This window comes from Podarcis cretensis (assembly GCF_951804945.1).
Source record: "Podarcis cretensis genome assembly, chromosome: 12".
NCBI lineage: Eukaryota > Metazoa > Chordata > Lepidosauria > Squamata > Lacertidae > Podarcis > Podarcis cretensis.
The window spans coordinates 38,439,634-38,466,727 of NC_137181.1; the positions used below are offsets into that span (position 1 = coordinate 38,439,634).

Here is a 27,094-nt window from a genome sequence, read left to right on the forward strand (position 1 = left end):
AAGGGCAGAACAGACTGATGCGCATGGGGGCCAGGAACTGAACACCGACCCACCCACATACGAAAAATGGCCGTTGCCTGTATTTCATGTCACAATAGTCTCAACAGTGTAACGTGTAACCCTTTTTACATGTGAATAAGTTCAGCCTATGAGGGATTCTGGAACGGATTCTGGAACTATGTAAAAAAAAAAGTTTCCTCTGTAATACCAGGTTCAAAATTGCACCACAGCAGGGAAAGCTGAGCCAGTGACAAGGACAACAGACTCAAGATTGTAACTGAGCAGATTAAAACAGTTTATTTATACACAGTACAAGTTTTCCTATCGGCCCCTAAAATCTCTTGTGGAGAATTCAGAAGAGCTGCAGCACTGAAGCTGAGATTTCAGTACCCAATTAGGCTTTGAATCCCCTCCCTGATATAAATCTGTCGATCATGTCCAAACATCTTTCTGGCTGGTCATAGGGCAGGATGTGTCCTCCGCCTCGAACAATGGCCTGTAGAATTATAAAAAGAAATATATATAGTTTAAATAAGAGAAAATGCTGCTTCCAGGACATACATTTGGTTCCAACACATTCAATAAAAATTAGATTAGGGGCTTTGTAGCTCACATTAATCCCCACAGAATAAAATTGCAGAGTTGTGAAAAGGTTCAGAAAAGGGCGACCAAAATTAACAAGGGGAGGGAGCGACTCCTCTGTGAGGAATCGGTTGCAGTAATTGAGACTTTAAGAGAACACACAAGTAAAAGGCAACAGGATAGAAATTTATAAAATTATGCATGGCATGAACAGCGTCAGATTTAGGTTTGTTGAGGCCCTAAGCTACTGAAGGTAATGGGGCCCTTTATATGTCCAGCTGTCCTTTGTCAGCAACAAATTGTCACTGTTTTTGTGTTGAATATATGCTATATGGTAATTTATGGACCTAATAGGTATCTAAAGCCATTTGCACATAACAAAATAACCAGTCCATGCAGAATGCAGGCACCCTATATATAGAAATGAGCAAACCAGGGATATTTTAGGGAGCAGGCTAGCAGGCGGGGCCCATTCCTGACATCATAGGAGCCTGCACAACACAAAACACTGTTGCTGGATGTAGGCTTTATTTTATTGGTGTTTATCTTCTATTTTGGAAATGTACATCCAGGTTTTTTTTTTCCTTAATTTTTTTTGGGGGCCCCCAAGAGAGTGGGGCTCTAAGCTATAGCTTGCTTAGTTTATATGTCAATCCGGCACTGGGCATGAAGAAAGTGGATCGAGAAAAATTTCCTGTGTCTCTCAAAACACTAGAAGTCATGGACACACAATGAAGCTGAATGTTGGGAAATCCGTAACAGACAAAAGAAAGTGCTTCTTTGCACAGCACATGATGGAACTCAATCCTACAAGAGGCAGTGACAGCCGCCACCAACCTGGATGGCTTTAGAAGAGGATTGAACAAATTCATGGAGGACAAGACTTGTAGCCACAATGGTTGTGTCCTACCTCTTCTTATGTTCTTCTTATTAAATGTCATTTGCTCATTAAATTTATGTGAAATTTAAATTCAAGCTCCATGTTGGGAAAAGAGATTCCTACATTGCAAGGGGCTGGAGTACGTGACCCTTATGGTCCCCTTAGACTCTTATTCTAAGTAAAAAAAATGCAATAAGACAAAGAGAATACTGTTCCACTAAAATACTGTAGTCGGAGCAGAGTCAATGGGTGGCTCATTGCATTGAAATTTGCAATGTAAACTTCCTCGGGATAAATATTTATGAAGATATACAAATGCCTTGATATACAAATGCGTCGCGTGTATACATGTCCTCCATGCTTAATTGGGTGTATTTGTTTATTGTACTTGGTCTTATGTGCTTGTGCTCTGGCACAAAATATACAGTGAAAAGTTTGCCACGTTCTGAGAGCAAAGGGAGCGATAGCAGCTAAATAAACTGAATCACAAATAGTGAAATGAGACAACAGATTCCCCCTCTGCAGAATGTGTGTTTTCATTTACAGTTTTAGATATACTGTACATTTAAAAAGCATCTGATGGGTACATATGAAAGGCACTCAGAAAGATTTGAAACTGGGGTTTCTGCATACTAACTCATTGCTACGACCATCAAATCACACAAGCTCATACACAGTTCAGCGATCTATTACGACTGGACCAAAATCACCCAATGGTATGGCATGTTCATAGCTGTCAACCGTCCCTTATTTGGCGGGAAAGTCCCTTATCCCAGCGCCGTGTCCCGCTGCTGTCCCTTATTGATGATGTCCCTTAAATTTCCCGGGTTTCAAAGGAAGCAGCTCCTCTCCCTCCCTCCCTGCCGGCCAGGGAGGAGGGAGGCTCCAACTGTGTTGCTTGGCTGCGTTGCTCACCCAATAAGGAGTCTAAGAATGACTGGGGGGTAGAGCTTGCATGCCTTGTGCTGATCAAATCGGCCGTGTTGCCTGGGGACTCGCCTTTGCTCAGCGCTTCCCAGCGGAGAGGTGACGGTGGTTTTCCTTGCTGCATCCCCTTTGCCGGGTTGCTGTGCTGTGGGAACCACCGCTTGAGGCTTCATTTGGCTGCTGGCTGGGCTTTCTGCCTTTGGCTTGGAGGGGCTCAGAAGTTGAACATACCTGTGTTTGCAAAATCCCTTATTTTGGCTGCTGATCCCTTATTTTCAAATCTGTAAGTTGACAGCTATGGGCATGTTGGATCCAGACCAAAGATACTAATGCAAATCCAGCTCAGCCATGGACTCATTAAGTAATGACTGTAATGTGGCTCAGGAGCATAGTCTCTAATCTAACTACAAATCAAACAGACTACTTCTCATTCTGGGCAGAAGCAGTCCTGTGAAATAAGATAATATGCTAGCTCTGATCAAATGATAATGCTCTTTCAAATATGTTTAGAACCGTGTTGCATTGCTGATTCCATATTCTCATTTTTACAGGTTTTCTCCTTAACATACAGACATAACTAGAATTCAAATATTACTTCACCGCTAAAAAGCAAACAACATCAGTCAGTGTCTTCAAATTATTCCAGAGGATCTTTACTTCTGGCGCCAACAGCCAAAGCCTTGAAGGTGAACGAGAATCAGACTTCTGTCTTGGCCGTTGTCTGGCACAGCGACTTCTGCAGAAGCACAGAGCCTGCTGAAGGACACCGACGTGGCATTTGGATTTTACAATATTTTCAAACCAAGTTGGCAGCAGAAGTCTCTTCCACATCTGAACAGGAGAGTCCATCAGGTTGCCAGAGGTCACTGGGCTATTTCCTCTCTAGCATTACTACAGTAAAGGTAAAGGGACCCCTGACCATTAGGTCCAGCCATGGTCGACTCTGGGGTTGCGATATTCATCTCGCTTTATTGGCCCAGGGAGCCAGCGTACAGCTTCCGGGTCATGTGGCCAGCATGACTAAGCTGCTTCTGGCAAACCAGAGCAGCGCACGGAAACACCGTTTACCTTCCCGCCGGAGTGGTACCTATTTACCTACTTGCACTTTGACATGCTTTCGAACTGCTAGGTGGGCAGGAGCAGGGACCGAGCAATGGGAGCTCACCACGTCGCGGGGATTCAAACCGCCGACCTTCGCACCACCCACGTCCCAGCATTACTACAGATCTTTTTGTTAAAAGCCTACTGTTAACGATTAACCTCTTCCTTTCCAAAAGTTTAGCCATTTGAATTGGGAGCACTGATTTGTGCTTCAGATCGAAACTAGCGATATCAGAAGATGTTGAGTAAATGGAGACAGAAGGCTGTCAGCAAACACAGCTTCCTAAATCTGCAATGGGGTAGTCCTACTTGCACCAGAAGGTCCCAGCCCCAATTCTTGTCTTCTCTTGGTAGAGTTGGGAAAGATTCCCTGCCTGAAACCAACTGTCTGACTCAGGATAAGGCAAGTTTCTACGTTTTTAATACAAAAAAAAAAGTACAGCCTTCATAACATGTTCTGAACACCTGGTTTTCAGGTAAAGGTAAAGGACCCCTGGATGGTTAAGTCCAGTCAAAGGTGACTATGGGGTATGGCGCTCATCTCACTTTCAGGCCAAGGGAGGCGGCGTTTGTCTACAGACAGTTTTCCAGGACATGTGGCCACCATGACTAAACCGCTACCGGCGCATGAAGGACCGTGACGAGTGCCAGAGTGCACGAAAATGCCATTTACCTTCCCGTCACAGCGGCACCTAGTTATCTACTTGCATAGGCATGCTTTCAGACTGCTAGGTCGGCAGGAGCTGGGACAGAGCAACAGGAGCTCACCCCGTCGCAGGGATTCAAACCGCCGACCTTCCAATCAGCAAGCCCAAGAGGCTCAGTTGTTTAGACCACAGTGCCACCCACGTCCCATCACCTGGTTTTCAACATCGTGATATATCATCAGCTAAACATCATGATGTACTGATATATCACAGTGTCTGACATAAGGATCAAGCTATGTAGAGACACTGGTTGGCTTCATGGTTTTTCCCGTATTGTGATTTTTGCTGGCGCCTGCTCTTGTGACGCGCTTCCCCCTGCAGGAAGCAGGGGAGAGCTGAGCTGACCGAGTTAACAGGAGCTGCAGGAATCGAGAGAAGCATTGGCTAGCTTCACTGTTTTCCCCACATTGTGATTTTTGCATAGAACACACACACACACCATGATTTGCGATATATTGCCAGGTCAAAAATTATGAAATCGATATCATGATGTGGACTTCAAACCAGTTTGGGGCAATATACTGATATATTGCCCAGCCTGAGTGTTGGACCTATTTCTTGCAACATGCTTAGAAATAGCACACCACCCTCAGGGAGTTGCTTTATACAGCCTCAGGCCATATTGCCCTACTCTCCACCTGATTCTTTTAAACTGGATACACCAGGGACCTTCTACATGCAGAGCAAATGCTCCACTACTGAGCTACCTTCCCAACTTATGTTACTAGGAGACATCACAATAGTACTAGAAGCAGCGAGAACTTCTCTACCTCCATTATTGGCAGGATAGGAGTAGAAAGGGAAGGGGGCTGAAATTGGGCTGCAGTTGCAGCAACAGCATACATGCAAAACTTAGAAACAAGGTGAATATTTTAAAAACCAAAAAGGAGGAGGGATTGTGTTGTGAACAATAACACACCCACACCCATTTTTTGCGCCTTCTCAATTAACACTGCACAATTAATTTGCGAGTCCAGAAGTAGAGACGTCAAACTAAAGGAGTGAAGCATGGACCCAGCCGCTACACTTTATTTAGGGTGAGAAAGAGTTCAGGTTTCACGCTCACTCCACTGCCGGTCTTTCCCCTTGCAGGAACCAGATGTGGTAATTTATTTGGGACACACTCTATAAGCCAATGTTAACTGGCTTAAAACCACAACCACCACCCTAATTTTACTTTGGCTTTGGGATCCCTTTGAATCGTAAGAGCTGGTTATAATTTACATTGTTCCAGACAGACCTCCTCTTTCTTTAATCCAATCACTGCCATGACTAGACATTGCTAAATGCTCCACGGAGGCCGGCAGTGCTGTTCCAGGCTTCAGTCCTAACTGCAAAAAACCGAAGTCACATACATACAAACACACACACACACACACAGTTTCAGTGAAAGCAGTAAACAGCTGCATTTCTCCTTCTCCACGCAGCTTCAAAAGGAACATACAGTAGAGTGGAGGCAGGGTGGGGGTGGAATCAGCCAGCAGAGTTCACAGGGCGCCAGTCCAAACGACAAAAAAGTAACAGCCGAATACAGGGTCTTTGCTTACATTTACTGTGACCCAAACTTCCTCTTTGACCTCTGTATTTGAAAGCAGAGGAGGGCAGCGGCTGTGGGATGTCAGTGTGGTGCCTGATCGTACATCTTCAAGGGATCTGAAAGGAGATCAACTCCTAGAATGTTTAATGGTTTGGATTGGATTGATCTTTATTACGGCCATTGGCCCATTACACGACAGTTTCCCATACCAGCATAATATACTTAAATCTCCAAATTTAAAATCGCAAAAACTTACAAAAAACAAACAGGAACCAAAGCAAAATAAAAACAAAGACCACCATCATACATTACAATAAATTTGTAACCTATACATCGCCCTCTGCTCATAAATTAATCAGGGATATCAATGGTGATATCACCTAAAACATAGATCATGGTTTAAAGGGATTATCGGAGCCACACAGGAGTCCGTTTCTCTTCTTTAGGGATAGGACGCTGATCAAGAATCTGGCAACCATGAGTGATCTTTAATGTTTAATGGACGCTCACAGCAGTGCGTGGGAATACATGTGTGAAAGAGAGAGAAAGAGAGAGAAAGAGAGAGAGAGAGAGAGAGAGAGAGAGAGAGAGAGAGAAAGAGAGAAAGAAAGAAAGAAAGAAAGAAAGAAAGAAAGAAAGAACATTGCCTGGATCTGGAGCCAAATCACTGAAACATAAGGAGTTGGAAGGGGCCTCCAAGTTCACCTAGTCCAGGGTTTCCCAAACTTGGGTCTCCAGCTGTTTTGGACTACATTCCCATCATCCCGGACCACTGGTCCTGCTAGCTGTGGATGGTGGGAGTTGTAGTCCAAAAACAGCTGGAGACTCAAGATTAGGAAACCCTTAGCCCAACTCCATGCTGATGAAGGCAATCCACTACTACAGCATCCCAGACAGTGGCTATCCGGCCTCTGCTTAAAACTTCTAACAAAGGAGAGTCCAGTCTGTTGTCGAACAGTTTGCACTCTACTTATTTAGTCCAACCTGTCTTTCTCGTTGGTCTGGGCTCCATCCTCTTTAGCATGGCTACCACATCCCAGAGCCAGGGGATGAATGCTGAGGAATGCTGAGGGGAGAACGCTGTGTGGAAGGCTACTTTGCCTCATTTTTTGGTACGCCAGCTCCAGGCTGGCATAGCTAAAAGGTCCAAAGACTAGGCCCTTCAGAGAATCCATGGGGATTTGGATCTAGTTGATCCAAAGCAGCCAGTGCCCTGCTCCTGCAAGACTCAATTTCGGGGATTTACTAGGTGAAACTGGGACCTGTACCTCTTAGCTGACAGCTTGCTTCTCCACTGATGGAGAGGGGACTATGCAGTCCTATACAGTCCTGGAGAGGAGACCTCTCCCACTTCAGGGGACTCCATATTTTAGAATGCAGAAACCATATTTTAAAATCTATCTACACACATGTGAGAACGCACATCTAACATGACTCATTTCATGGGAACTTTATTTTAAAACCTGTTATCTAGTGGGGATTAATTATACCTTAGCACTAAAGCAAATCAGACATTTTTATTTTTTAAAAAAGTCTGTGCTTCTGTTTCACCACTATCACTATGCATTGGGTTTAAAACAAAAATCATCCGCACACATGGAAGCGTAACTGTTTTTGACATCATAAGGAATTTTAAAATCAGCCACAGTAATATATATATATAGAGAGAGAGAGAGAGAGAGAGAGAGATTCAACATCAGCATTAAAAGATTAAGTGCTATGGCTATCAAGCAATGAAATAAATAAAAGTCTGTTCTAGGAGAAATCTGTTCAAGCATCAGTTCTTTGGCTTTGCTGTCTTTGGACAAGTGGCTCTTTGTGGTTTCCTCTCAGATATCTATGCATGTGCAGCCATGTACAATTAAATCAGCAAGCAGAATAGTGCAAAACAGATGTGCGCAGCCATAGGGATTGAACAGGCAAACGGCAGGGAGAACCCAGGAAAGAAATCCAAAATGTTGCTTTACTTAAAATCATTGGCAAGCCAGCAACACTGGCCCATGACTGGCTTAAGCAATGCTGTGGCTTTGTGGGAATATTCTGCAGTGTCATTCTGAAGATCCGTGTGGAATACTAATGTGGAGCTGCTATTTCCTTGCTGGGCCAGAAAATTCCAGCATCTTAACCCCAACAAATTTCATTCATTCCCTCAAAAGCAGATAACTTAGCTCAGGCTTCCTCAACCTCGGCCTTCCAGATGTTTTTGGCCTACAACTCCCATGATCCCTAGCTAGCAGGACCAGTGGTCAGGGATGATGGGAATTGTAGCCTCAAAACATCTGGAGGGCCGAGGTTGAGGAAGCCTGACTTGGCTCATTTATGCCTGTAGGCAAGACGACAGCAGTTCAAGAGGGTCTGAGCTCAAAAGGGGGAATAGGGAACTATGGAGCTGGAAGCAGAAACTTGTGACTGACAAAGAGAAAGGATGAGCAGGAAGAAGAAGAAGAAGAGTTTGGATTTGATATCCTGCTTCATCACAACCCGAAGGAGTCTCAAAGCGGCTAACATTCTCCTTTCCCTTCCTCCCCCACAACACTCTGTGAGGTGAGTGAGGTGAGTGAGGCTGAGAGACTTCACAGAAGTGTGACTGGCCCAAGCTGCATGTGGAGGAGCGGAGACGCGAACCCGGTTCCCCAGATTACGAGACTACCGCTCTTAACCACTACACCACCAGGATCACTGGTGAGCAACAGTGAGAAAATATCCCCTTTAAAATAAGGCTGCCTCTGTCTGCCCAGTTTGTTGGGTGAGTTTCGAGTCTCAATGCATGCTGATCAGATTGCAGGATGCCTGTGGCTTGTTTTTCCTGAAGAAGATCTCTGCCTCTTGACAGTTTGGCAATATTAAAAACTTCTTCAAAACCAAGCCAAACAAGTGCGCTTGGACGAACAGGAGATGAAATCTTTGCAACGGCACTGTTCCAAGCACTGGCCAAGTATCAGGCAGCACTTCAGCAAGGCTGCAGCTGTGGCATAGCAGATGAGTATGATCTTAAGAGCTGCAACACAAGGGGGTAAATAATAACTCACGGGTGTGTCGAGATCATGAATGTAGACTTCAGAAAGGGTGGGCGCCCATTAAGGAAACCAGCAAGGCGACAGACATTGAGCATGAAGAACTACCCCATAAATGGGTCGGACCAATAGTTTAACCTTCAGGGAAGGACCATAGGTCTGTGGTGGAACACATTCTTCACATGCCAAAGGTTCCAGGTTTAATCCTTGGGGTCTCCAGGTAGAACTGTGGAAGACTTCTGCCTGCAACCCAGCCAGTCAGTGCTGACAATATTGTGCTATTTGGACCAATGGTCTAACTTGATATAAGCCAGCTGCCTATGTACACAGTCAGCTCCTTCCCAGACGCCCACTTTGGTGACCTTTCTATATAATTATAAATTGTTTATATGACACCCATCTGACTAAGTTGCCTCAGCCACACTGGGCAGCTTCCAGAAAATTGAAACATCAACACAGTAAAGCATCAAACATAAAAAACTTCCTTGTTCAGGGCTGCCTTCAGATATCTTCTAAAAGTCAGATAGTTGTTTATTTCCTTGACTTCTGACAGGAGAGTGTTCCACAGGGCGGGCGCCACTACCGAGAAGGCCCTCTGCCTGTTTCCCTGTAACCTCACTTCTTGCAGTGAGGGAACCACCAGAAGGCCTCAGAGGTCCTTCAGGTATTTAGAGCCGAAGCCGTTTTGGGCTTTAATGGTCAGCACCAACACTTTGAATTTTGCTCATCGAGACCTAACTCTGGACCTCAACACTGCAAAGCAATATTCTACCACTGACCTATAGACCAGCTCCTTTCAACCATTAACTGATGCTAGGTATTTGATAGCTGGGGAACTTATTGAAAAATACATTCTATCCATATTCTAAATATGACCACGCTAGCCCAAGAACACTATCCTATAGGCACTTTGCATGCTTAGAGGAAGTCCATGTGAAACAGTTAAACAAACCACGACACCCATAGAAGCTTCTAGAAAACAGTCATCACGCTATGGGATTATCCACATTTACCTTTCCTCTGCTCTTTCCAGGCATGGTCTGCGCTCCATGTCCGAATTCCCTTTTTTGCCCCTGAGTTTTCCCTATGAAAATCCATTCTTTAAAGCTCAATAGGAGCAAACAGCAATCCATTGAGAACCCAAATTGACCTCTGCTCCAATTTAGCGCTAAGAAGCAGGCTTCCAGGGGGAAAGTTCCAGAGCAAAAAAGAATGTTTGGACACTGAGCTTTTAAGTGCAGATCTCTGCCTAAGAAAGTGCAGGGCAAAAGTTAAGTGTGGATAATTTCTACGTGGCATCAGGAACTTCACTCATCCTCAAAGAATGAAGCAAGAAACTGACAAAGGAACTAACAAAGACTTCAGTGAAGCCAAGATTTTTCTTCCTGGGAACTAGCTGGCCTTGGCAGAAGTTATCCCAAATCTATTCAGCAGCTTCTTCCTTCAATTAGAAATATGTTTATTTGCAGTTACTTATTTCAATTCAGTAACCTTCCCAAAATCCTCCAAAGGACCCAGTTTCCGAAAAGTACTCAGCCACATAATTTTAAGCTCCCCTGAAAGCAAGTGAAATTTAAGTCCTCCTACTAATACTGAAATGAAGCCAAGCTAGCAGTGTTCTTAAATCACCGTAGTTTTTGCTTTGTTTTGTTTTTAAAGAAGCCTTTTAATTGTAAAATTTCATTCTGGTTGATCCTCACACACACCACCCCAGTAAAGCAATGGTAAAGTAAATATTACCCACATTCTGACTCACAAGGCCATTTCTCAGAAGCATTTACTGGAAAATAAAATGTCTATAAGCCTATAAATTTAAGAGACTGTGAAAGATAACACTTCAGTTTATACTTAGTCCCTGTGAGAAGCATATGATGAAAATTGCCTGAATAGTTTCCTTCCATCTGAAAGTAGTGACATATTATTATAGGCTAAGTTAAGCTTTCGTTAAAACTTTCAGAAGACCTTCATGTCATGCATATCAGTGAAGCCCAAAATAAAAAGGTGTTGATGAATTCCAGCAAAAACAAGTCATTCTATGTAGGGTTTCAGCTGGTTGGGTTGTTTTTTTAATTGTATATTTGAGAGTAACGAAATCCAAATTTTCTAATTGAAATACACTCTGGGTTATAAATGTGATTTATGAGATGCCTATCATTTAAGTTCTTAGTCGTGCTGCACTTCAATGATTTTAACTGCTTAAGAGCAATCTCTATTCTTTGAACTGTTGTACAAGCAAACAGGTGAATGCTACACCAGCAGAACACAAGCCTAGCCTCACTGCACTAAAAACGCAGATTCAGCACCTCCCAATTTAATACTCATGGGAGGAAGGAAAACAAGTATCTCAAACCTTTAAGAGTTTAACAGAAACTACTTTTGAGTTAGGACGAAACCGGGACAAGATAGGGAGAGTTGTAAAGAAAAAGCAACTCCAATAATTGGTGTAACCAATTAGAAGTGACCATGAGGAGTCCAGGGACTGTTTATGAGTTTTTTTGCACATTCTGTTATCCAGTTTATATTGCTTGGAAGGATCTGGGCATGGGGTAAGAAGGTGCCTTGAATTTTGTATTCTCTGTCCTGACCAGCGTTTGAAACTCTCATTGTTCTAGGCACATTTTGAGATTGGGAATTTCATTGGCGTGAGCAATTTCTGAGCTCTGGGCACTGCACGTAAGATTTCAGATTAAAACTGTGACTGCTGGTGCTGAGGGCCTGGGAGGAGAAATTCCTGCCTGCTTGACTTCCAAGAAATCACTTCAGCGTCAGGCAAGCTGATAGGTTCTGCCTCTCAGTTGCCCTTGCAGAAAGGCAGCGTTTTGAGGGACCCTCATAAGAATATTAAGGGGGCGGGCAGGGGAAGCATGGCTTCATTTTTTTGCAGTCTTCAGATGAGACTAGACCATGTGAAAAATGAACAGAAGGTTTTAGCTGCAGTTTATTCATTTTCAGCCTAGACATTCTGTTGTGGCGCCCATAACTTAGGTTTAAGGTGCCATTTAGCTCCTAGCTTTCATGTCTCAGTTTCTAACACTGGTCCAGACTTCGTTTGAATAAAAACTGAATACTTTCCACAGTGCTGTCTTCTTTTGGCTGGAAGAATTGGCGTTTCTATTTAACCACTCCAGTATGTCTGAAGGAGCGTCTCCACCCCCATCGTTCTACCCGGACACTGAGGTCCAGCGCCAAGGGCCTTCTGGCGGCTTCCTCACTGCAAGATGCCAAGTTATAGGCAACCAGGCAGAGGGCCTTCTTGGTAGTGGCACCCGCCCTGTGGAACATCCTCCCACCAGATGTCAAAGAGAACAACAACTACCAGACTTTTAGAAGACATCTGAAGGCAGCCCTGTTTAGGGAAGCTTTTAATGTTTGATGCATTACTGTATTTTAATATTTTGTTGGAAGCCGCCCAGAGTGGCTGGGGTATAAATAATAAATTATTCTTATTCTTATTCTTATTAACATTTCAATAGTCACTTTTTGAATGTCTCCTTTCTTCATGAGATACTGACTCTCTTTAGATTTTTTTTTTGGGGGGGACATAGCAGAAGATGGGGAAGATCTTTAATATTTAGTTTACCCCTGTGCACAGCTTTATTGTGTAAATGCTTCTCTTTTTTTGAGACTCAGATGTTACAGAAACTGGAGGATCAGGAGCAGAGCCTGCTTACGAGGGCTAAAAATGAAGCGTGTTCAGATGCCCGCAGATGCAGTATTTTGTGATCTGTCACTGCACGGCAGTACAAATAGTTGGCTAACTGTCTGCAGCTGCTGCCTAGAAAAGTCTAAGCCTCCCCCCTCCCCCCCCAGCAGCCAAGTGCAAATGTCATCTTTGTCAACAGTGATCAAGGATAGAAACACTGACCAAGGATAGCTGCTCCGACCACATGCTCAGTGCTTTGCTGCTGAAATCAATTTTAAAAGCTGCAGGAAAAAGCTTTCATTTTCCCCTGCCAGACAGAACCCACACCAGGAGTCAAACAACGAACATTCGGAAATGAGATCTATCACATCAAGATCTGGAGCAGGAATCTCATCCTACTCCTGGAGTCCCTGTGGGGTTCAGCCTAGGGGTGGTTGGTGGTGAGAGAATGATCAGGCATCTGATTCCTACATTCCTGTTAAGGCTATTGGATGGTTGCTCGAGAGCAATCAGGCAAGGCGCCTCACTGGTCTGTTCTAAAGCTTTATTATTGGTGCTAAAAACCTTTACAATGCAGAGCGCCTCTATTCTACGTCTTGCTCATTGACTAACAGAATCTGAGAGTGGGCGGTCCTTGAATCTTCCCCAGCAGAGTAGTCTCTTGACCCCCAGCCTACGCCTCCCCTCTCTGCGTGAAAGTCTTCTGCGCAAGGAAGGCGTGGGTAAAGGGGGACCACCTTCCTCCCCGCTTCGCTCAGGCAAGGTGTCCTGGCACCGCCTTGCATCCTCCTTGCCACTAGAGGCGTGGCTTCCTTCCTCCGCTGAGAGGGTGCTGCTTCCCACAATCTTTGGGGGCTCTCTGTAATCCATCCTCCTTTCCCCCCCCCTCGCCCCTGAGCCGATGTGAGTTCCCTGACAATTCCCAAACATCTTTCATAATGCAGGGTGCTTAAGAGATAGTTTCACTTCAAGTTAGGTTCACTGGTAGTGCACAACCAAAGAATGGGAGGTTTAACTCTGGCAGAAGTGTATTATGAGCTCAGTGGGGGCTCTGTATTCCATAATAAGCATGCACAGGATTGCAGCACGAATTTAACTCACTTTGCCTGGTGCTAGAGAGAAAGGCGAGTCATTCAACTGGAAAAAAGTCAAATAAACAGAGCTGAATTTGCACTGTGCTTCTTTAAAATCTTAGCATCCCCACCCCCTTACCTGATAGAATTCACCAGCTTGGCGCACATAGCCAGCAACGTCTGGATCTTTAGCACGCACTCTCCATACAACTCTCTCAGCATTCTTGTACTCTTCCACTTTGGCCCACGGCACAGTCGGCAGAAATCGTTCCGTCAGTGGGGCTCCCACAATGATATCAAGTTGTCCACTGTACAGGAGAACCTGGAAAACAGAAGCAGGTCCACGGCTTGTTAAGAGTCTAGTAAAAGATCAGGCGTACAAAGCGCCATGAGTCTCACAGAAGCGATCCTAAACAGCCTGTATAACAAAGCAAAAGCCAAAAATCAAGGACAGAGACCAGGTTAGTCTGATGGGGAAATATAAGCCTCAGCTTGGAGCACAGCCATCACACCTGGGACAGAGAGGTCTAAGAAAAAACAGAGGAGCAGGAGTCTGGGTGATGCATCTGTTTCTGGGATGTACAATTTCAGGCTGGAGCTGTGAAATCCAATAGGCCTGAGCTTAAGCAGAACTCAGGCCCACTTACAGGCCATCCAGTGGTTCCCAACTTTTGGCCATTTAGGGCGGCCTCACAAGGAGAGTGAGACACTTGCCCTCCTCATCTGGTGGAGATGCAGGAGCTGAAGCCATAGAGGACAACAGCCTGCATCATCTGGGCAGCTTCTTGTTGATACTCAGGATCCACACTCCCCTTCCTGCTATGGCGTTTACTTCAAGCAAGCCTTCTCCTGCCCATTCAGCAAGGCAACAGGTAAAGCACTGCTCATACTCTGAACTGCCTGAATTTGCCCTCAAGAAAGTTCGTCACCATGTCCAATCTGATTGGTTATTCAGCTACTTTTGATAATTGGTGTTATTGATGTTTCTACTGTTGCTACTGTGGTAATGTATTTTTATCTTTACACTACCTTGTTATATGTGGTTTATAAATATATAAATAAACAAAATTAAAAATATGTTCACAAGAGGATAGGATTAAAGATGCCCTCTATGTCTCAGAAATGGCTGGGCATTTGAGCTCAGAAAGAACACTCTCAAGAATCCAATCGCATACAAACACTAATAGTAATAATAATAATAATAATAATAATAATAATAATAATAATAATATATTATTTGTACCCCACCCATCTGGCTGTTTTCCCAGCCACTCTGGGCGGCTTCCAGCAAAGATTAAAAATACATTAAAATGTCACACATTAAAAACTTCCCTGAACATACCCCGCACATCCCATGCTAAAAGTAATGGGAGAGGGAGCACAAATAACTCGACATTGCTTGCAAAAGGGTGAGAGGAAGCAATTTGGCTAATCAACCGGACATAGTTGATCCCTTCATCTCGTACATGAAAGTTAAAGCAAAAGCTCAGTGCATAGTTCAAATCTGAAAGAACATTAAGGACTATTTAATCCAATATGTCCAATTTAGTGCTGGTCAGCCTGGATAGCTCAGTTGGCTGAAGCATGGTGCTGATAACGCTAAGTTTGCAGATTCAATCCCTGTATGGGACAGCTGCATATTCCTGCATTGCGGGGGGTTGGACTAGATGATCCTCAGGGTCCCTTCCAACTCTACAATCCTATGATTCTATGGATACAACTCGTATTAGTCTTCCAGCCTATCCAATCTTTACAAAACCCAAAGCAGTCAACCTTTGGTACTAAACTACAGTCGTACCTGATAATAACAAGGGATCACTGTCAACAAGCAGAAATCAGTATCACGTAACATATAGGATGGTAATATAATGCACACTACATGTACAAAATTTATAACTTCATGCATTAGCCAAAGGTGGCTTAACAAAGATAGAAATAATAGAAAATATAGAAACCATAGCAACAATAGATTTCGTTACATATGCAATAGCAGTAACAAAATCTCTAGCGCAAGAGTGAATAGTCTGTAGGTGCAAATCACTGGGTATGGTTTTTGAGAAACTATGCACCATGAATGGAAAGAGGCAGACTTACTAAAAAAAATACTCCAGGGAGAGTGCCCTGGTAGATTCTAACAGGAAGAACTTTAGACTTTAGCTCAACAAATGGAAAAAGAAGATGTAGTGTAAAGATTCCATCAGAATGCACACTGGATTTTTTTTTCTTTTTCTTTTTCTTTTTTTTTTTTGTTTGTTTTTTTTGTTTGTTTTAACTAGAAAAAGGGGGAACGTGTGATTGGTGTAAAAACATATTCCATCCCACAAAGCTGGTTTAAGTTTCTCTTTAAATCCCATACCCAAACAGCATATATGTTTTGTATCAGTTGGGATCTCACAGCAGACTGTTCAGGCTCAAGCCAAGATAGAGCCCTTTGTACGACTGCAACGCACACATGTTTCCTATGAACTATTAATTCTTTGTTACTAAAAAATCCTGGTGGGGTTAAAAGCCTTTTCTGTAAGACTCGCCCAAGCTAGCTCAAATAAAATAATTGCACTGTTTATATGAAGAAGCTATGCCTCAAAGACCTTGATTCTCCATGGCCTCTGCAAAAATTTTCTGCAGCTGTTACACCCGACAGTATGGGAATAATTACAATTACCCGTCTTAGGGTAGGACACAGTGCAGTAAAAACAGTACAACCCAATTTGGTAAGGCTATGTATCCTTTGCTCTACGAACCTAGAAGTAACATGTAATTGGCATTGTATCTATTTTTCTCATTTTTTATGGGGACTAAGAGTGTGCGCACTTGTTGGTGGAAGGACATCCTTCAGGGACACAAACCATACACACTTCTAGCAATTTCAGTAAAGTGCAAACGATTTCTGCCAAACTTCAAAAGCTTGAATAATTTTATGCCAACAGGAGTTTGCACTTATTATTTGTATGGTATCCTGGCAGACCACGCAGGTTGACTTTAATGCCGGTGTAATTTATTGCAAGACTGTCCCCCAAATCATACACCTAGTATTAAGAAAGCTTCTGTAGCAACATATAAGAGTGGAAGGAAGAAGTCCTATATTTTTTTCCACTGACGATGGCTGCATCACGATAAATACGTTTAAACCATGATTAAAAATCCCTTAATTTCTGGCTTGTTGCAAATTAAAGTTCCCTTGTTTGCACTGAAATCATTGGATAACACGCAATAATAATACTGTACACAGAAGTGACCCAATGAAATTAATGGACTTGAGTAATGGATTTCAGTGGGTCTACTTCAAGTATCACCCATTAGAAATGCAGTTTTATTGAAGACCAGTTCAAATAGCCACCAAGCATTGTAATAATTACTATAATGTTAATGAACAAGTCTAAATACAGAATCAGCTATAATATTTATTCTGGCATAAAAACATGAATGCAAGCTTCAAAAGTCTATGGGGATTTTAACTGCTATGCACATTGTGTAATGTGCTCAGTTAAAGTATGGTAGTTGAAGTGTAGGTGGGGTTCCCACGACGCAAGACTCAGTGATAACAGCAAAAACCTTTATTGAACTAGCAGAACTGGACAACAGGGGCAAAGCAACTGCTTATATACATTTCTGAAGGCCTGGGCCACTCCCACTCCCAACGTGATTGGCTGTCTAAACTTCCAAGCTGCGAATCATAACTCAGAGTTCAAGGCCCAATGGCAGAGGCCCAAAACCTGAAATGTTCTGTTACTAGATATCATGTATCGAATCAGAACACAGGGGCTCAGAATTCTTAGTCCAGACTCAAGCTCAGGCAAACACAGACCACTGAATACATAACAGTAGTGTGAATCTGTTTTTCTGTTTCTGCTTTTAAACTGCAGTTGTTTCTAAATTCAAATAAACAGCTTTGGGAGATCTGATGAATGGCATAATCACTCATTAAAAAGAATTTGAAGCATGTCATCTCAAATACCTCAAGGTTCTTGAAAGAGGCACATATAAGATGTGTAATAAATTGCAACTCTAGATCCTGTTTTTAAAATCAGCTCCATCCTTACTGTTTGGTCCTTATACAATTATACTATGTTTCCTATGCAGACAAACTTTTGATCTTTTCCCCGGTGACCTTAATCTACAATATTTTGTGGTTTCCTGTAAGAGGAAATGATGATTGAAGAGCAGTCTTAAGATGTCCTGGCCTGTGCCATGATCCTAATTAGCTGCCATCTCGATTCTGAGCACTCCACAAAATAAACCAAAATCCCATTGGACAACTTCAAGGAAGACAATTACAGATGTACCCTACCCCACCCCAGCTAAAAGGCTGGTGCAGTACTGTCATTTTAAACAGCTACAGCCATCTTTCAAAAGCAGCGGGTAGAAACAAAGGCAGTACGACCTATTGAATTAATTTTCTTCAGAGCAGAAATTCATTAGGGTTAACAAGGCTAACGGTCATTAATGGTGCAATTTCTGGAAAGGGAACATATCAGTTAGTCATACATCACTAGTTGATTCAGATTGTATTCATTTACAGTACAGTGGTACCTTAGGTTACATACGCTTCTGGTTACAGATGCTTCGGGTTACAGACTCCGCTAACCCAGAAATAGTACCTCGGGTTAAGAACTTTGCTTCAGGATGAGAACAGAAATCGTGTTCTGGTGGCGCGGCAGCAGCAGGAGGCCCCATTAGCTAAATTGGTGCTTCAGGTTAAGAACAGTTTCAGGTTAAGAACGCACCTCCCGAACGAATTAAGTACTTAACCCAAGGCACCACTGTATAATAATCTAAACATTTTCCCCCTTTGCTGTTTGTAACAAGTAACTAGCCTAAGCAGGTACCAATTATTTTATTCTCTAGTTTTTGAAAAACTGTGTGTTATATTTCAGGATTTGAAATGTAAGCATGGCATGCAACATCTGCATTCTTGCACAGAGTTATCTAAGGATACAGTTCATCCCTGTCAAACAGCAGAGGAAGGGGGAAAGGACTCCCACAGGGCTACAGTAAACCATCAAAAGAAGATCTCTTTAGATTACCCCTGGGATTCTGGAATACAGTCTCATATACCAGATGGAAGAACAGTCTGTCTCCCAGCCAATCCCTTCCTCACACACTCTTTTCTTTTGGGACAGCTAAACAATAAGATGGGCTAATTTTTCTTCTAGTAAGTCACTACATGTTGCAGGGAGCACCGTAAAAGAAACAAGAAAAATAAGAGCATAATGGCAGACAGGAGGTACAGAGACATGTTTTACAAATTTGCCATAACTTCTGTGCTAGTAGCAGTGGCCAAGAAACCTGAGGTAATGGCAGTTTTGCAAATGGAATGGCCAAGAGAGATTTATGTAAACCAGGAATGGAGCTTGATGTTTTACTGAACCACCACTGAATGCTTGGGGCTCCATTTTCTTTGTTTATAAGGAGCCGATATGACCTACATTTGAGGCAACTTCAAGCTATTCCATTCCTAACTGCACCATCCACCAGTTGCTCATTTAGCTATAGCACAAGTGTGGCTGCCTCATACTGGGGCTTTAACCAAGCACTAGTGGTGGAATACTGCTAATACTGCCTTCCCTGATTAAGTAAACCTGAACACTGGCTCCCCATTGTGTTAAGCACTGGATCCAGCCACCAGAAATGCAAAAACTGACAGCATTTTAGAAGCCATAAATACAACTGTGTAGTGAAACAAACCCAAACTTAAAATGGCACCATGGGTCAACTGGGAAGGCCTGGTGGCCCTAATCAGGCCTGTGGCCCAGAGGTTACTCATCCCTGTATTAATTAAATCTATTTTGTGCAAAGCAGTGACATTTTTAAATACACAATAGCCAGTGAAGACTATCCTCCTGGTCCTCTACCTGCATGTTGGCAAACTCACTGTGACCATGCTACGAGAAGAGAAAATAAGGAGCAACCTGAATATTCACAGTAAACTCATGAAAGGATCACTGGGAAGGAGAGATAGGTTGACAAATCTGTACTTTTCAACTTTTTCAATACAGTGGTGCCTCGCAAGACGAAATTAATCCGTTCTGTGAGGCTCTTCGTATAGCGGTTTTTTCGTCTTGCAAAGCAAGCCCATTGACAGCTTAGCGGATTAGCGCTATTAGCGGTTTAGCGGCTTTTAGCGGATCAGCTGATAAGCGGCTTATCAGCGGATCAGCTGATAAGCGGCTTAGGGCTTAGGAAAAGGGGGGGGGAGGGGGAAAACCCCGCAGGAACTCACAAGACATTTTCGTCTTGCGAAGCAAGCCCATAGGGAAATTCGTTTTGCGAAGCGCCTCCAAAACGGAAAACCCTTTCGTCTAGCGGGTTTTCCGTCTTGCGAGGCGTTTGTCTTGTGGAGCACCACTGTATCACTAAATTTTCCAAAATAAAAAAGACAATCCTCTTATTCTTGGCTGTGCCTTTTCCCACTGCCAAGGCCTTTCACGACTATAATTATCAGCCTCTACATTTTCTCCACCTCCTTTTGCTAAGCATTCTTGCCAAAAGCAGAAGGGGGAAAGTAGCATGGCCAATGAAGAGAGTAGCATGTAGCCGATTAAATTCAATTGCTGCCACAAATAAACACTGCAGATGAAGAAACCTAGACAGAAGAGAAAGGGATTAAGACTTGTGGATTACATGAATGAACAGTTTAAGAAAGAATGTTCTCATGCGGGTGGCTCATGTCTTTGGCTTGCTTGCATGCTTTCTGCGAGGAAGGTGATATAAACTACATTCCAAAGGAAGGATACAAGGATTTCCCCCATAAAAGCCTCTTTGAAACAGGGAAATTTGGGTCAGCGGCAAACTTCCCCGTTCCAAGCGGTAGATGTGGGCTCATCATGACATGAAACTCTAGTTTTCCCAAAACATTCAAAGGAACTGAAATGGACAAGGAACAAAGGGGCAAAACAAAATAAGCAAAAAGTTAGACATAAAGAATAGCATAAATGTAACTGAGGTTGCCAACCTTTCAGGACCAGTGAGCACATTTTTAATTTTGTGGAAGTGCTGTCACAAAATGGCTGCCATGGCGGCATGGCATAACATTTTGGATGCTGTGATCTTGACGATTTCACACCATGATTGTGTCCCCCCCCCCAGTACTTTTTCAGGCCTGCAATCTTATGTGGCGCCCCAAAACACCTTTTAGGGCACCGTGCCGAAAAAGGCGCTTTTTCTGGGGGGAATTGTGATGTGAAATTGCTCAAGATTATGGCGTCCAAAATGGTCGCCATTCTCTTGTGAGAAAAAATAGGAAGATCGTGTCCCAGAAGAATGTGTCCTGGATTTTGCCACTGAGGTGTTAGAGGGTATGATGTAGATCACAAGCAAAACTGTTTAAAAGCTCTGAAACAACACAGAAAACCAAAACACATTACAAAAAATATAAACATGTCATGAACATTTCAAATACGCACTACTTTACTTGTGGATTTTAAGTCGCTCAGGCTACCAGGCAGAGCAAATGTCGAACACTCTGCCTTCAATTTGTACAAAACAAAATCTTATTAAGACTCTTGTTTTACTTGTGCTAGAATAAGCTAATGAAGTTAACTGTGAGGGTACAAATGGTAAAATTTTAGTGAGGTAGTTAAGGGCTGGCACAGGAAGACTTTAAAATGCAGGAACAAAGATGCAATTAGCTGGGATTTAATGAGCTGTTGAATGATAAGTGACAGTGCCTGCCACAATTTCCGAACTAGATGCAATCTTAAATACTGTAGGACTGAGTTCTAACCTAAGGCAAGTTAACCTTTCCGGTGTTGCACAACTCCTTTTGGGGCAAGACAGGTTTAAATCAGTAGATATAGCAAAATCTGATACTAACAAAAATATATTCACAGGATCAACAAACATCAAAGGTTTTATTAGAGTTAAAGAATTCTAAGCCAAAGCCTCTTTCCTGGGATAAAATATCTCATCCAATTATTACAAAGCCCCTGTCATGGTATGGAACATAAGAAAGTCCTGCACAAATCATACCCAATTTTTGCCTTGCAAATGAAATCTTTGCTCGCTTAATTCCTGCTGGAAATTATATATATATCTGTCTACTTGCACAATAGATATCTGCTTGCACAATGAGACTTCTGGTTTCTCTTCTTGTAGGCATTAAACATTTTTCTTAAAATACTTTTCTATAACCTAGAAAGGCTGGCAGATAACAGTGCTAAGAGATAACAACAAATGGCCACAGTAATTTCCAAATGGGTGTGTAATGGTTCTAGGGGTCGCTCGTGCGTAAACTGGCGCCACACCTGGCTGGGTTGCCTAAGTGAACTTTTTCCGTCCGGACAGCCACTCACCCATGGCTGTCTCAATCGCTGGCAGAATCCGTCAGTGGGCGTTTCTTGAACTTCTTCCAGCAAAGAAGCTCTTTGACGCCTAGTCTCCGCCTACTCTCTCTGCGCGGAAGCCTTCTGCGCAGGGAGGGTGTGGGCAGCAGACGACCCGTGCTCTCCCCGCTGGTCCCCGGCGAGGAGTCATGGGACCGCCTCGCCGATTCCCCAATCTGCCCCCGTTCTCCACTGGTGCTATGCTGATTTCCTTCCCCAGAAGATGGGCTGCTTCTCCCCATCCCGGGACGCTCTCCGGAATCCCTCTGGAGCCCTCTCTCTCCCTCTGGCTCCGATGGCAGTTCCCTGACAGGGTGTTTCTTTAAAAAGATAGAATTAGAGGAACATTCTCGTTGGTTTATCACCAATATGGCTCTTCTTGAAGAAACAGACATATTTTTTCACTGAAGAGCTAAGTCGTCAAATTGGCTTCAAATATATCCAACAAAAGCCATACCCACTCAAGAACAGACAATGTTTGGTATGTTTGATAACACCATGGTTTGATTAAACCAGTTTTTCCCAAACTTGGATCTCCAGCTGTTTTTGGACTACAATTCCCATCATCCCTGACCACCGGTCCTGCTAGCTAGGGATGATGGGAGCTGTAGTCCAAAAACACCTGGAGACCCAAGTTTGGAAAACCATTTGATATTCAGAAGCAAAAGCCCAGCTGATTTGTGATCCCATATTACGATTTCCTCCCACAAATCTTTTTTAGCACTCTGCATCTGACAAATAGGGGTGCAATTACACAAATCTACTATTAAGGGGGGAAATGCCCATCGTGTCTGTGCGAGTGTGTGTGAGGGGAAAATGTGTGACAATGAGTGTAGTGTAAAAAGTGTTATAGAAATGTAATGTGACTGGGTTTAGAATGGATAAAACAGTTGTCTTCACTAGGCTACTGGGCTGCCTCTATTTTATGAAGCAACACCACATTATGTTGAAGAAAAAATGTCATTCTTTCAGTGGAAGTAATAGAAGCCAATCTTTGAAGGCTGGAAAAAGGGGATATGTGTGGGATGTAACAGAGGTCTTTCCCTCAGCTCTGTTATGAACAAAGGAGCCAATGTTGTAGATGAGTGTTGAGAAATGGCCAGTTTGCACATGTGCCATGTTTTGTTCATTGCCTGAACCTACTGGTGTAATATTTCCTCACAAGTGACACTGCAACACATCTGATGGGAAAACCTGATAAAATATCTAAGTGTTTCAGTAACAGCTGCATTTTATTAGGGTTGTTGTTTTTTTTTTACCAAAATTAAAGCGGAAAAAGGCAGCTTGAGACAATCCCACAACTACAAACTGGGAGGGAATGGAGCCAAAGCTCAGAAACATAAACAAGCACATAAATAGCTGAGTTAAGAAATATATCCAGGTTCCTAAGCAATGGGAAAGTTTTCAAAAGGAGCTTTCCACCCTTTGAAGCCCGGATAATGTATCTACGGTGAATAACAGGAAGGTATCAATCAAGGAACAGAAGAAAATTCTGGCATTTTGTAGAAAGTTTGAGGGATCTCTGGAGAAGAACAGACAAAAGGGGAATAAATATCCTTCCCACTTTTCTGCTTCTCACTATGTTTTCAAAATGTTTATATCCTGGCTTTCCACTAAAAAGTACGTATTACAGCTAACAGAGTCAATTCCACACAATATAAATATTTAGAATCACATGTAAAAAAAACAACACAACCCAGTAAAATATCATTTGCTTTGTAAGAGAAAAGAGGAATGGTGCCATACAGACTTTCAATCATCTTCTCCAGAGAAGTCTTGGCATCATTGGTGGTGAGGAGGCACCTGAAGCACAGCCTCTATTGCTATCTCAACAAATAACACTTAAATGCTCCCTCAGGTATAGTGATCCAAGACATTTAGGATGCCAAAGATCAACACAAGTACTTTTAATTGTGTCTGGAAGCCAACTAGGAGCCACTGAAGTTCTCTAAGCTAAGTGTGATCAGTATTTGCTTTCTTGGTACAGCATGTCCTCATTAACAAGTTGGTGTCCTTTCTGAAATTTTCCAAATTTTCCAAAGGACAATCCCACATACAGCATATTGCCAGTAGTGTAGTCCAAAACAAGGCTGATAACAGAAAGATCTTACTTTCCCAGGGAATGTCCAGATCCAGGGAATGTCCAGATCCTTGTCAAGGATGCCAGAAGCAGAGACAGATCCAGCAGTTTCCCCTTGCCAATAACCTGATTCATAGGAGGAAGTGCAACCTCACCAATGTTGCAATTTATGAGGTAAAGTCAAATTGATTATGTTCAAATGAGCTTCCTTCCTATTTGTTAAGACAAATTCCTCTTTCTAGTTTTAGAAAGACCCTTCAGGAGTCCTAGTAAATGTTTAAATACCCTTGCAGAAAAGATGGCCAACTGAATCATAACTTGTAATAAAGCTTCCAAAACCTAAAGATTTTATTTTTATTTATTTAAATACCTTAAATAGAATAAAGTGAGTCAGCCCATTGGGTCCAGCACTGCCTACGCTAGTGTTTTTCAACCTTTGATCCCTAGTTGGGGTTGAAATACAATTCCCATAATCCCATAAAACAATTTAGCCACTGCTCAGGGATGATGGCAGCTGCAGCCCAACAATGCCAGGACTACAATACTGAAGAGCACTTGTCTACATTGATTGGCACTAGCTTTCCATGGTTTCCAGCAGGTTTTTTCCAGCCCTATCCAAAAACGCCAAGGATTGAAACTGGGACCATTGGAAACCAAGCACCTTCTCTACTGCTGAGAAATACCAAATTCTGCCAAATACAAAAAGGACTGCACAAGACTAATCGCCACACAACATACAACCAAGGACAATGGTGCCAGATTTCTAACAGGCCATGCCATTAACACAGTGTTTTCCATTTTCTATTATTTGTCACAATTCCTTATTAAATTGATAAAGGAAGAAAGAGGGGTTGGTGGAACCATAGCAAACAGTTTAACCTAGACACAGGATGTGTAACAGGAGTGTCAAAAACAGCAGAATTTCTGAAGCACTCCTGACAGCATTTCTAAGCACCAAGCACCAAGTGATTGCGCTCTTTTGAAAGGTCAGTAGGCTGCAGCATCTATCATGGCAGCTACCACACGCCATGCCGCATCCTTCACAAATCCTGTACAATGAATTATGAGTAGTATTATTCCCCATCTGGCTTTGGTTGAGCGAAAAGACAAAGAAATTTCTTTTGTTTCTTTTTACGTATCCTAAAAGGAACACATGCTTCAATCAAACAAAAAGTATGACGGGCATGTTGACCACTTCCCAGAAAACGCCATGCACTTCCTTGTACCAAACTTATTTCCTGCACAGCCATAGGGCGGTATAGAAATAGGGTATAAGGTGGTATAGAAATAACAGCAGCAACAACAACAATCCTTTGCCTTAGGAAAAAGACTGGATTTGCCAAAACAGCCAAACTTCCAGTGCGTAGAAAAGCAGAGTGCTTCAACTTGGACTGGTCCTCACCCTCCCAATATAGTTCAGATCAAAATGCTACATTTACCATGTGGTTAGGCACTGGTATGGGATGTGAAGTGACTCCTGCCATACACCAAAAGAGGGTTGGATAGCTCAGTCTTACAGAGACGTTCTGGCTACAGCAAAAACTGCCCCAAGCCATGTCACATGTGAACATTAAGCTTGACATGCAAGTAAGTTATCATTCCAATATTCTTGAGGTAGAAATGAGTGGCTCCGTATGCCCCCCTCCCCCATGTGATATACAATGCAAACTAGCCAATACATTACATGTGAACTCCAAAGATCACAAGATGTGAGTAACTTTCAGACTGGCCACAGCAAATGGGATGTGCATACCTCTCTTTTGTGCTACAACCACTGTGTTGTTGTTGTTGTTGCTGCTGTTGTTGTTGTTGTCACATGCCCTTCATCAGCAGGTCCCAAGGCACGTGACAACAATTTAAAATTCAGCATTAAAAACAGAACAAATTACAGTCACAGCCCAATACTGGTTGTGTCTTACAGCATCTAACTAAATATACATATATGTAAAGCTGCTGCAGTAGGTACGTTCTTCAATATTTTCTAAGGTTACATGTACACTAGAAATTTAAACCAGTTTTATGCCTGTGAAACTGTTGTGGGCCCATCTAACGGAATGCTAAAAATTACAAGTTACACGAAGGGCTAAAGATTCCCAACAAACAAGTCTTAGTATCCCACAAAGCTACACATTCCAAGGGTTCTCTGGAAGAAAGCCATGACTGTTAACCACAGCCTTCAATCAGTTTAAGTTGTTTAAGATTAATTTCAGTGGCATGTGGAATTAAATTTTAAAAAGTCAATAAAGTTACTCATTTCATCATTTAAGACATTTCTATTTAAGACATTTTTAAGCACCACAAGTGGCTTACCAAACTAGGTCAGGAAGTAAGAAGCAAGTAATCTGCTACCTTATCTACTCTCATTACTAGGTAGCTCTGGGGCAGCACTTAGAAAAGCAACAAATGCCAAGCCTCTATTGTTTGACAACATCAACAGACTTGCCTTTGGGAACTCCTGAAACACCGCTGACTTCCCATAGGCTATCAGGCCAGGTTCAGGGTTTTGAGCAACCTGGGCCCACTATACTTTATGGCAGGGGTCAGCAAACTTTTTCAGCAGGGGGCCGGTCCACTGTCCCTCAGACCTTGTTAGGGGCCGGACTATTATGGGGGTGGGGGAGAGAATGAACGAATTCCTATGCCCCACAATTAACCCAGAGAAGCATTTTAAATAAAAGCACACATTCTACTCATGTAAAAACACGCTGATTCCCAGACTGTCCACGGGCCAGATTTAGAAGGCAATTGGGCCGCATCCAGCCCCCGGGCCTTAGTTTGCCTACCCATGCCTTACGGTCTACCTGAGCCATTATATCTCAGATCAATCACAGAGATTATCTGGAAGAGTGCTGTTAGCTGTCACCCATGTTACAGGGGCGTGACTGGCCTCAACGAGAAAGTCAGACATTTAGCATCACCAGTCCTATGCTACAGAACATTCTCACTGCAGAGATTTGGCAGACAGCCTTGCTGTTGTCTCTCTTGAGGATCTTTTTATGCCAACAGGCCTATACAGCTGTTTCTGTCTGTTTTTGATTAGCCAGGCACATCAAAGATTAAAAGCATTTTGTATTTCGTTGTAGTACATAATCCTGATATTTTATGAAGTCATACCTTGGATCCTGAACGCCTTGGTACTCAGATGTTTTGCCTCCCGAATGCCACAAACCCGGAAATGAGTGTTCTGGTTTGCGAACTATTTTTGGAAGCCGAACGTCCAACAGGGCTT

The 27,094-nt window shown here is 42.9% G+C and overlaps 1 protein-coding gene across 4 annotated transcripts in view; it reads right to left on the reverse strand.

Moving 5' to 3' along the window:
* Window positions 1–271: 271 nt before the first annotated feature.
* The window catches only part of CPVL (carboxypeptidase vitellogenic like), a 63,722-nt gene continuing 36,899 nt past the window's right edge, over window positions 272–27,094 (reverse strand). For all 4 annotated transcript variants that reach the window (XM_079948051.1, XM_079948052.1, XM_079948050.1 and 1 more), the window contains exons 12-13: window positions 13,604–13,786; window positions 272–496 (exon numbers count right to left, since the gene is read on the reverse strand). In XM_079948051.1, coding sequence (XP_079804177.1) covers window positions 395–496; window positions 13,604–13,786 — 285 coding nt within the window. In that variant the 3' untranslated portion in view covers window positions 272–394. The remainder of the gene's footprint in view (window positions 497–13,603; window positions 13,787–27,094) is intronic.